Raw genomic sequence first — 11,608 nt, 5'->3', positions numbered from 1 at the left:
TAGCATACCAGGAGCTCATCATATATCACAAGGTTTATTTGCTTCTCAGCACTTAATGCTGTGTCATGATCTTATTTACTAATCTGTTTACTAGGTTTTACATTTCTTTTTCTGGCTGCACCCCCTTCCACCTCTGCCAGAAGGAACCCCATGAACAGGAACTGTGTCCATCTCCTTCAGTCTGTCTCCAGTGCCCAGTACAGAGTGGGCTTTCCACTGACATTTCTTTAACTGTAAACTATGTGAGTAGAGACTATCTCTGTTTGCCTCCGAGCTCCATCAGGCACCTAGAACTGGGCCGGGCACATAGTAGGTGTTCAGTAAATATCTGTTGAATTAAAGAATGTAAGTGGTGAAGACAGCAAGGATCTCCTGCTTTTCTCAGCTCTAACCCTAGTTTCTGGAGGAGCATCTGGCACACAGTAGGTGCTCAGTACACATAAGGTAAAAGAATGAATGTTAGATCCAAGAGGGCAGGGCAGAGACTTCTGGGTTTTGAAGACTGTCTCTTTAGCTCCAGTTCCACGCCCGGCACATAGTAGGTGCTCAGCCAACCCGCCCCAGGCGCACTCCCCTGGGCCTCCCTGACCCCGCCTCTGCCTGAGGGGCGGGGCCGACCGGGGTGCCCTCTGTGACGTCACAAAGGCCCCGCCATGCCTCTGGCCTGGGCCCTTCTGCTGCTCCTGGGCCTGAGCGCCCGCCGAGACTGGGGCTGCCTGCAGTGTGACCACTCGGTGCGGGAGGCCTTGAAGCAGCTGCGCCTCGCCCTCATCCCCAGCCGGTTCCAACAAGGGCAGCTGCAGGCCCGCGCTCAGGTCGTGCTGCGGGGCATGGAAGGGCCTTTCTTCCGGGACTACGCGCTGAACGCCTTTGTGGGCAGAGTGGGTGCGTGCTGGGGCGGGGAGAGGGCCCTGGACCTTGGCGAAAGGGCCCAGTGGGCTAGCTGGAGGCTGGGCGGGGAGGCCACGCCCTCGAGAGGGGGAGGGCGGGGCCAGTCCCTTGGCTTTCCCAGGGACCCACGGGAATTTCCTCCCCTCTCGTCCCCAGGGATAGACCATCTGGACCTAGTGGCGTCCTTTGTCAAGAATCAAACAAGCAACTTAATGGCTAATTCTCTGAGAGGTAGGAGCTAAGAGGGAAAACCTTCTCCCAGCTCCCTTGCCTCTCCTCCCTTTCCACCGGTCCACTAGGCCTTCTCTTCATATAAAAATAAAAGCAATCGCACGTATAGCCTTTACTGTGTGTCTGACAAAGTTCTAGAAAAGCCTAGGACAGTTCATCAAGGTGGGCGTTGTTGTGATCTGCCCTTTACAGAGGGGAAGACTGAGGCTCAGAGCGGTTAGGCAACATGCCAGCCCCGTTTTTTTGTTTGTTGCAAATAAAGTTTTATTGGAACACAACCACACCCATTTATGTATGTATTGTTTATGTTGCTCCTGCTCAGCAAGGCAGAGCTGAGTAGGAACAATGACCATATGGCCTTTAACGCTGAAAATATTGACTGTCTGGATGGAACTTCACAAAAAAGCTTATAGCCGCAGGTCTCAACTCGGGCTGTAGGCTGGAATCCCGTGGGAAACTTTTAAAACAGTCTGGGAGCTCAGGCAGCAGCCCCTGCCAATTAAATCAGAATATAGGGGACGGGGCCTAAACATAGTCATTTTTAAAGCTCTCACCTCTTAAAAAAATGATTTTTATATTTGGAAGAAATTCTGATAGAAAAGTTGCATGAATAATACAATAAGCACCTACATACCATTCTTTTTAATAGTTTTATTTGGCTGTGCCACGTCTTAGTTGCAGCATGTGGAATCCAGTTCCCCAACCAGGGATCAAACCAGGGCCCCCTGCATTGGGAGCAGGACGTCTTAGCCACTGTAAAGTGAAAGTAAAGTCACTCATTTGTGTCCAACTCTTTGGGACCCCGTGGACTGCAGCCTATCAGGCTCCTCCATCCATGGGATTTTCCAGGCAAGATTACTGGAGTGGGATGCCATTTCCTTCTCCAGAGGATCTTCCTGACCCAGGGATCAAACCTGGGTCTCCCGCATTGTAGGCAGACACTTTCCTGTCTGAGCCACCAGGGAAATCACCATTCTTAATATTTCACTACATGGTAACCTATTGCCACATTTGGTCTGTGTGTGTGTGTGTGTAACCATTTCAGAGTTAGTGACACTTCAACTCTAAATTCTTCAGCAGGCAATCTCCTAAAAACAAAGGACATTCTCTTGCACAATGAATGTAACTTGGAATTTATATTACAGTGTATACAGATTTATATTACAATTCCATACTATCATCTAATAATTAATCTTCATTCAAATGTTCCCAATTGTCTCAATCATGCCATTCATCGCTAGTTTTCTTTCAATCCTGGATCTGTTCTGATTCAGCTGTCTTTTATGACAATGGCATCTTTGAAGAGCCTGGGTCAATGATTCTACCAACTAATATTATTGGAGGTTGGCTACATAGGCATGGAACACCCAAGTGGCTGATCTTAGTTATTCTGTCTCCAGCTCCCCCAGAGATCAACCTGCTACCTTGTGGCCCACAGCCACCACCATGAATCACATCGTTAGCATAGACTATATGGTGTGGCCCAAGGCTCCCAAGTAAAGAAAGACACACTTGACAAGCAGGATATTCCAAAGGACTTAGAGGTTACCTCCCAGGAGGTAGGGAGTCAGCTGAGAGCCGAAGCTTTTGTGGAATGTGCACATTTGAACAATTCAGGCCTCCTGAGTTCACCCTTCACTACACTGTATGTCAAATGGGGACAAATGCCATGGAGAAAAGAATAAAGCAGGGACCAGGGGATAGGGAGTGCTGGGAATAGGGGCAGGGCTTGCAGGTAAAAACAGGGCAACCAGGGGACTTCCCTGGTAGTCCAGTGGTTAAGACTCTGCACTTCCACTGCAAGGGGCCTGGGTTCAATCCCTGGTCTGGGAACTAAGATCTCACATGCAGCGTGGTGCAGCCAAAAATAAAAAAATAAATACATAAAAGGATGGATTTTTAAAAAATTGGGCTGCCAAGAAGGTTGTCACTGAAAGATCAGCATATGAGAAAAGATGTGGAGGAGAGGGGGAAGCAACTATGAAGGGGTAGAAGTCTAGGGTAGAAGGCTGAAGGCAGAAAGGATAACCACTGTAATACCTGAGATGGGTCAATGATTGGCATATTCATAGAACCTCAAGGAGGCCAGGGAGGCTGGAGTGGAGAGAACAGAGAGCAAGGGAGAACTGTAGAGGATGAGATTCTAGAGGTAACGGGGTGGGCATGCATAGATTGGTACCCATTAATTGGTAGGGACTTATAATAATCAGGACTTTTGACTTCTACTCTGGGTCACATAGGAGGATTCTGAGCAGAACCGTGATGCTAGTGAACTGCCTGAGCTTTTAATGGGGTCCCTCTGTCTGCAGAGAACAGATTTAGCGGGGCAAGAGGGAAGGCTGGGGGACCAGTGAGAAGGTTGTAGCAATCAATGGCCCAGGCAAGAGACGATGATGGCTGGCACCAGGATGGCAGCATTGGAGGAGGTAAGAAATGTTGGATTTCTGGACCTCTCTTGAATATTCACAGACAGGGTTTGCTCAAATGCATGTTGACAAATTGCATGTGAAATGTAAGAAAAAAGGGTCAAAGCACCAAGGATTTTGGCTTGGGTAACTAGAAACATGATGGTTCCCTCAATGAAGATGGAACAGACTTCGTCTTCACAGATGGAGTTGGAAGTGGGTTTGGAGGAGGATATCAAGGTTCAGTCTTAGACTCATTGAGTTTAAGATGCCTGTTAGACATTGAAGGTGGAGATCCTGAATGGGTAGTTAGATATATACCCCTGGATATCAGCGAGTGGTGTAGGTTAGTGACACCAGCTCAGGAGGCATCAGTGTATATAGAACGGTGGTGTCCAATGGAGATATGTGAGGCACAAATAGTCACACAGGTCATTTAAAAATTTCTGGTAGCCACTTCTTTGAAAAAGGTAAACAGAAGCAGGTAAAATAAACTTTAATAGATTTTATTTAACCTAATACCTGAAATGTTACCGTCTGAACATGAGATCAACACAAAAACTATTGAGACATCGTACAGTTATTTTTTTCATACCATGTCTTTGAAATCCAGCATACATTTTATACTAACATCATCTCTCAATTCAAACTAGCCCATTTCAAGTGCTCAATCCTCATGTGTATCTAGTGACTGCCATATTGGACAGTGCATGTCCAGGTAATATACGAAGCTATTCAGCTGGATGAAATCATGAAGGTGTGAATGTAGACAGAATAGAAGAAAAGAGAGCAGGTCAGGGAAAAGGAGAGGAGAGGTGCTCAAGTCCACCCTTCTATTACTTACCAGATGAGGAAACTGAGGCCACAGGAGGATGGTTTAGCCTGGGTCCTGGCAGCGGATCAGAAGGTAGATGTAGGTCCTCCAGGCCATAGATTTTCCCAGTGGATCTAGAGGAATAGACAGTCTTGCTTAGAAAAGGAGTTTCCTCATCCCTCCTCTCTTCTTTTAAATGTTTGTTTTGTCTGCATCTCAACTGGGGATACACCAGTTGAGATGGTGTATCTCAACTGAAATACACCTGATGGTGTATTTCACCTGCCCTCGGCAGTGAAAGTTCAGAGTCCTAACCAATGGACCGGCAGGGAATTCCTATCACCCCCTCTCTTTGAAGCTGCAGGTGGGGCGGCTTGCTGAGTGCCTCCCACCAAATAAGGATCTGTTTCCTTCCTCAGATGAGCCTCTGCTGGATGAGCTGGTGACTCTTAGGGAGAGGGTAATCAAGGAACTCAAGAAAGTGTTAAGATCATATGAATTAAAAGGTGTGGCATCTCTCTCCACTAAGCCCCTTTCTCCCCTTCCTCATCACCACTTGATTCCCTTCTCCCACCTTGTCTTCCAAACTCCTCTCTTAACTCGCCTATGACTCAGCCTTCTCTGCCTCCCCCAAAATCCCTTCTCTCCTTTTCCAATCTCACTCCTTCCTCCCTCTCCCAGTCCTTTCCCATTAAATTCTTAAATTGCTGGCCCAATCTAAGTCACCTCTGTTCTTTTCTCTTGCAGCCTGCGATCCCAAAATTTGCCGTAAGTCCTGGGTTTCTTGTCTGTTCTTCCCTTTGCTACCCTCCTACCCTTTTGGGCTTCCCTTGTGGCTCAGCTGGTAAAGAATCCGCCTGCAATGTGGGAGACCTGGGTTCGGAAGATCCCCTGGAGAAGGGAAAGGCTACCCACTTCAGTATTCTGGCCTGGAGAATTCCATGGACTGTATAGTCCATTGAATCACAAAGAGTCGGACATGACTGAGCAACTTTCACTTCACTTTACCCCCTTTTGACCTTGTCCCCCCCAAATCAAGCCCTGCTATCACACCTACTCCACCTGGTGTTTCCTCCACCCCAAAGATATGGCACCAAGGGATATCTGATTTTTGAGGGCTTATGAAAGTCATTGCAACCTTCAAAAAAGGATTTGTGGGGGAGATTTTAGGCTAGGATAGGCTATGTTGTAATGAAAAATAAACCCCTACATTTCAGTGGTTTAACAGAAAAGGTTTATTTCTCTTTTGCCAAAACTCCATTGAGAGTTGAACAGATCTTCCAAGTGGCTCAAGGGTCCAGGCTGCACCTATGTCATGGCTGCTAAGCTAGCTTCAGAAGGGAGAATGAATAGAGAATCCCGCAGGGCCTTTTATAACTAGGTCTGGGAGTGACATACATCCCTCTGCCCACTTTCCATTGGCCAGAACTCAGTCACATGGGTGCAAACTACTGCAAAGGAGCTTGGGAAATGTAGTCTTCCTGTGTGTCAGGAAGCGGGGAAGGCACATGAGTGAGCAGGCAGCCAGTCTGTGCCTCCAGGGGCAGCAGAATAGGAATAGAGAAGTACACACATTCTTTCGGTAGACATTTAATTTAAAATCAATTTAACATAATCACATGTCTACCAACTGAATGTTAAGTCAACTACACAACTGAGTTCCACTCTTCAGTAATTATGTACTTATTATTTTTAATGTGACCCATCAGTGCATTGAGCAAAATGGGACCTCCAAATTCAGGAAGGCCAAGGGACTCCCTCTCTTCTTTCCCCTTCTGCCTTCCTGCCCTTTGCCAGTCCTCTGATATCTCCCCTTATCCCACTTCTCCCTTTCCTCTTGCTCAGGCTTGCTGAAAGAAGAAGTCCTGGATTGTTTACATTGTCAGATGATCAGTCCCAAATGCATCAGAGCAAAGTACTGTTTCAGTAAGCTCCTAGGGTAGGGGAAGGCATGGGACAGGTGCATGAGAGGTGAAGTCAGCCACATCCCAGTGAATACGGCTTTTTAAAAAGATGTTTGTGTATTTATTTGTTTGGCTGTACCAGGTCTTAGCTGCAGCATGTGGGATCTAATTCTCTGATCAGGGATGGAACACACGGCCCCCTGTATTGGGAGTGCGGGCAGAGTCTTAGCCACCCGACCATGAGAGAACTCCTGAATATGGCTTTTGAGGTCTCCCACATACAACCTTGAACACTTCCCTTGCCATTTGATTACTGTATGGCACAGAAGTTGCTTCCATGTTCTGAAATTCACTTTCCTCCTCCTAATTCCTCCTCTGTAACTTTACAATGCTTCTAAGGCCAAAATGGCAGGTACTTGAAAAGCATTTTATTTATAGCCAGTGCCATACTTGGGGACTATGGCAGGATGTGCTGAATTCACTCATTCAGAGGCTTTAAAAATATGTATCTTTATAGTACAAAGCATGATACAGTGAACTGCTATAAATCCATCAAGATTGAAAAGTCATGTTCAACCTTTTCACATGCTGTTCCCACTCTCTCTCTCACTTTCCTCTCTCTTCCTTACTTCAATAAAGTCTCAGAATTCCCCTCCTCAGAGACAGCTCCCTGATCACACACTAAAGGATCACTTCCCTGTGAGATGTGGGCTTCCCTGTGGCTCAGATGGTAAAGAATCTGCCTGCACTGCAGGAGACCTGGTTTTATCTCTGGGTCAAGAAGATCCCCTGAAGAAGGGAATGGCAACCCACTCCAGTATTCTTGCCTGGAGAATTCTGTGGACAGAGGAAACAGGCAGGCTACAGTCCATGGGGTTGCAAAGAGTCAGAACTGAGGGACTAGCATTTTCACCAAGTCCTCCCCGCCACCTCCACCCACCATCCAATGAGATGCATTTGGCGCTGGGCTCTTCACTGTCAATGTGCTGCTATGTTGACTGCTCCATGAGGGCAAGGATGTTTGCCACAGGAATTCCCAGCAGTATCCCAAAAGCCTAGAACGATGCCTGGGACACAGAATATGAGGAATGGATGAATGAAAAACTCAGACCCAGGAAAGGGCAGGGACCAAGCAGGGAGAAGCGGGAGAGGGGCCTGACCCTGGCCAGGTTGCCGAGTGAGCAGATTGGTGTGGGTGCATGCCCAAGGAAGGGTGATGACTTGGAGGTCGGGCTGTTTCCCCTCCCTCCCCACCGCTCGCCCCTCCACCCCAGTCGACGGGCAGCCCCGCATGGACCTGCAGTATCATAAGAAAAATGAATTCCAATGGAATCCTGGCCTGACTGGCAGCATCATTTCCGTGTGTCTGGCTGTCTTGGCCTTCGGTGTCATCGTGGCTTCGTGAGTCATCCCTGCCCTCTCCTGAGGTCGCCAAATGCCCCCACTGGGCCCCTCAAGGAAAGGCACTGCCCTGGATCAGTCACTCTCTCATTTGGGAATCTCTCCACAGTCACTTTATGCCTCTGTCTCTCCGCCCCCTCACTATCTCTTTTTCCTTTCTTTCATATCTCTCTGACCATCTCTCGCTCTCCTCTCTGCTTCCTCCCCCACCCCTGGGCCCCATTATCTCTTTCCTGGGTCCTCAATCCAGAGCCTCCTGTCGTTTTCCCTTCTTTCTGTTTCCACATTTTATACCCTCTCTCCCAGTCCCAACTTTTCTCTCTTCCCTTCTCATGTAACTGATTGGCTGAGAACCCTGGAAATCTGCCCGGAGACTCATGATGTCACTGGCTGAGCCAAATAAAGCCGATGATTGGAGGGATGGTTTTGGGTGGTCGGTAGACCTGGTGGGGGTCTGAAGTTCTTTTTCTAACCGGTGGGCTTTTTCTCTCTGACCAGGGCTATTACATACAGGCGAAACCGAAAACTCCTGCTTCAGTAGGGCGCTGGTTTTGAGGTCTGTAAGGGGAAAGGAAAAGAAGTTTATTAAAGTCTGTGACAAATTCCTCTATGTCTCCATCAGTATCTGGAGGACTCTGCCTCAGCTGGTGTCCGGCTCTGCTCCCCTGACTGAGTGCTTCTCAAGGGTTGGGACCATGTCTCACTCATCTGTCAATTCCAATTGCCCTAATTCAAAGTAGAAGTTATTTAGACTTTCAAGAGTGATCGATAACCTACGATGAGGACCTGAAGGGGGCAAGCATTCCTACTTTTTTGGGGGGGGGGAAATGCATCTGAAAGGAGAAGCACTGTGGTGCGACCATAAAGGTCAAAAGCTTGCCTGTTGCCTGATACCTATCTTACCTGTTGCCAAGATACCAATTTTAATACCTGCACAGTAGAGCTCACTTTGGGGCGGTCTTGAAGAGAGATAACAGAGGAGGTGACCTCTGAAACAGAACCATCTCCAATTGAGAGGATTTTAGAGTTGTTTCCAGCCTCTCCAAGTGTAGGCGTACTTCTCAGGAGGCCACGTCGCTCCTGATGCGCTCGCCGTCCCCTTCACCTGCACCACTGGCCTGTGTTTGGGGGTATTGCAGCCCCTTCGGAGATGCTCACTTCTTAAGCTGGTGGGCAGACCAATGCCTACCCTGGGAAAGGTTTTAGCTTGGGGGGATGAAGAGAGCCTAAGCTGGTGGCTTCAAAATGCTTTTTGCTTGGGTAGTAGTGTTTTTTTGGTTTTTAGAAATATTTTCACACTACAGGTCCAGCCACTGCCTATGTTCCTGGGAATTTCCTTGGAGTAATGCACAATAGATGGGTACTTAAACTGTTCATAAATTATAATGTGATAAAAAAAATTATAGTGTGATGAGAGCTCCAGGAGAGCTCAGTCTGGGGTGGGAGAGACAGATAGTTACCTAATAATTACAATACAGCAATTATTATACTATCAAGGTGGTGGGAACCCAAGGGTGGGAGTTGCCAATTCTGGCTAGGCCAAATAGCAATGAAATGGAGCAGGACTCCATGGTCCTTTCCCCCATGTCCTCAGCCAGCCTTTTTTTTTTTTTTTCCTGTGCAAAAACTTCAACTAAAGAATAAGCATCATCAGAAAAATGAGAAAATGCAGAAGAAAAAAAACAGAAAATAATGCAACAAGACTAAATAAGAGTTTAGTATTTAAACATGGTTAAGGAACTTTGGTTCCTTCTCAGGGGTTATAGCTAATAGTCTGAGCCACATCCTATGAGCTGTCTTGTAGATATTTAAATACCATCCCCATCACGTGGAAGAAGTTATATACATGATGGCCAGACTGTAGCTGTGACATAAACTGCCACTGTTCTGAGAATTGACCTCAAGGAAATAGGAACAAATTGATCTTGGATCTGAAGATTAGTTGTACTTAAAATAATCAAGATGCCGCTAGTCAGCCCACCGATGACCAACTTCAAGATGACCGTCAGAGCTGACTGTGCTGTGTCTGCATGTAGTCCCCTCTCTCAGCCTATAAAAGCTTTGTCCACTGGTTGTGTGTGGGGGTGTCCGCCATCCCCCCAAGTTCAGTTCAGTTCAGTCGCTCAGTCGTGTCCAACTCTTTGCGACTCCATGAACCGCAGCACTCCACGCCTCCCTGTCCGTCACCAACTCCCGGAGTTTACTCAAACTCATGTCCATTGAGTCGGTGATGCCATCGAACCATCTCATCCTCTGTTGTCCCCTTTTCCTCCTGCTCTCAATCTTTCCCAGGATCAGGACCTTTTCAAATGAGTCAGCTCTTCGCATCAGGTGGCCAGAGTACTGGAGTTTCAGCTTCAACATCAGTCCTTCCAATGAACACCCAGGACTTATCTCCTTTAGGATGGACTGGTTGCATCTCCTTGCAGTTCAAGGGACTCTCAGGAGTCTTCTCCAACACCACAGTTCAAAAGCATCAATTCTTTGGCACTCAGCTTTCTTTATAGTCCAACTCTCACATCCATACATGACTACTGGAAAAACCATAGCCTTGACTAGATGGAACTTTGTTGACAATGTAATGTCTCTGCTTTTTTATATGCTGTCTAGGTTGGCCATAACTTTCCTTCCAAGGAGTAAGCGTCTTTTAATTTCATGGCTGCAATTACCATCTGCAGTGATTTTGGAGCCCCCAAAAATAAAGTCAGCCACTGTTTCCACTGTTTCCCCATCTATTTGCCATGAAGAGCAATATTGCATAGGAACCTGGAATGTTAGGTCCATGAATCAAGGCAAATTGGAAGTGGTCAAACAGGAAATGGCAAGAGTGAACATCGACATTCTAGGAATCAGCGAACCAAGATGGACTAAAATGGGTGAATTTAACTCAGATATCCACTACTGTGGTCATGAATCCCTGAGAAGAAATGGACTAGCCATCATAGTCAACAAGAGTCCAAAATGCAGTACTTGGATGCAATCTCAAAAACGACAGAATGATCTCTGTTCATTTCCAAGGCAAACCATTCAGTATCACAGTAATCCAAGTCTATGGCCTGACCAGTAACGCTGAAGAAGCTGAAGTTGAATGGTTCTATGAAGACCTACAAGACCTTTTAAAACTAACACCCAAAAAAGATGTCTTTTTCATTATAGGGGCCTGAAATGCAAAAGTAGGAAGTCAAGAAACACCTGGAGTAACAGGCAAATTTGGCCTTGGAGTACAGAATGAAGCAGGGCAAAGGCTAATAGAGTTTTGCGAAGAGAACGCACTTGTCATAGCAAACACCCTCTTCCAGCAACACAAGAGAACAACACTCTACACATGGACATCACTAGATGGCCAACACTGAAATCAGATTGATTATATTCTTTGCAGCCAAAGATAGAGAAGCTCGATACAGTCAGCAAAAAACAAGACCGGGAGCTAACGAAAAGCAAAGGAGAAAAGGAAAGAAATACCCATTTGAATGCAGAGTTCCCCCCAAGTTGCCAGCATCCAGAATAAAGCATATTTTCTTCTCCACCAGCCTTGTCTCTTTATTGGCTTTTGAGCAGCAAGCAGTGTGATCCCACTTTCACTTACAGAAATAGAGGAAAGTTTCCTACAGGAGGCTGTAAGAGCTTTTCCTGCAAGAAAAGTAGGAATTTTCCAAAAGTAGAAGAGAGAGGATATTGTGGACAGAGGGAACAGAAAATACAAAGAGCAAGAGATGGGAACTATTAATAACTTGATGTAGATGGTGTTTTCCATCTACATCACATATTCTACTGGCATTACTTAGTTCAACCTATTCAAATCTCACAACCCAATGCAGAGGATATTTTTTATCTCCCCATCTACAGTGAAACTGAACCAAACAGAAAGGCGGTTGCCCAGGAAAATTGAACAATTGAGTAACAGACTCGATTCGTTCACCGTCAGTGGTGTCTTGAAGACTCTTACTTTAGCAGGAGGTATT

The 11,608-nt window shown here is 46.6% G+C and overlaps 1 protein-coding gene and 1 non-coding gene across 2 annotated transcripts; both read left to right on the top strand.

Moving 5' to 3' along the window:
• The first annotated feature begins 653 nt into the window (after positions 1-653).
• IZUMO2 (IZUMO family member 2) lies at positions 654-8,251 on the top strand. The gene is made up of 7 exons (XM_043899985.1): positions 654-885; positions 1,048-1,122; positions 4,761-4,847; positions 5,089-5,109; positions 6,187-6,267; positions 7,520-7,646; positions 8,145-8,251. The coding sequence occupies exons 1-7, from the start codon at positions 654-656 to the stop codon at positions 8,185-8,187; spliced, it is 666 nt and encodes a 221-aa protein (XP_043755920.1). The 3' UTR covers positions 8,188-8,251.
• On the top strand, positions 2,883-2,955 carry TRNAG-UCC. The gene has a single exon. It is a non-coding gene; the product is annotated as a tRNA-Gly (tRNA).
• Positions 8,252-11,608: the final 3,357 nt, after the last annotated feature.

This window comes from Cervus elaphus, chromosome 4 (genome assembly GCF_910594005.1).
Source record: "Cervus elaphus chromosome 4, mCerEla1.1, whole genome shotgun sequence".
NCBI lineage: Eukaryota > Metazoa > Chordata > Mammalia > Artiodactyla > Cervidae > Cervus > Cervus elaphus.
Note: the sequence above shows the minus strand (reverse complement) of the source record. Positions and strands in the feature narration are given on the sequence as shown.

What these genes read in the sequence shown, in the direction of transcription:
- IZUMO2 (XM_043899985.1), top strand. Translation starts at nt 654, where the DNA reads ATGCCTCTGGCCTGGGCCCTTCTGCTGCTCCTGGGCCTGAGCGCCCGC. An exon ending in AATGGCTAATTCTCTGAGAG is followed by an intron (nt 1,123 to 4,760) that starts GTAGGAGCTAAG and finishes TTCCTTCCTCAG; the next exon opens with ATGAGCCTCTGCTGGATGAG. An exon ending in TTCGGTGTCATCGTGGCTTC is followed by an intron (nt 7,647 to 8,144) that starts GTGAGTCATCCC and finishes CTCTCTGACCAG; the next exon opens with GGCTATTACATACAGGCGAA.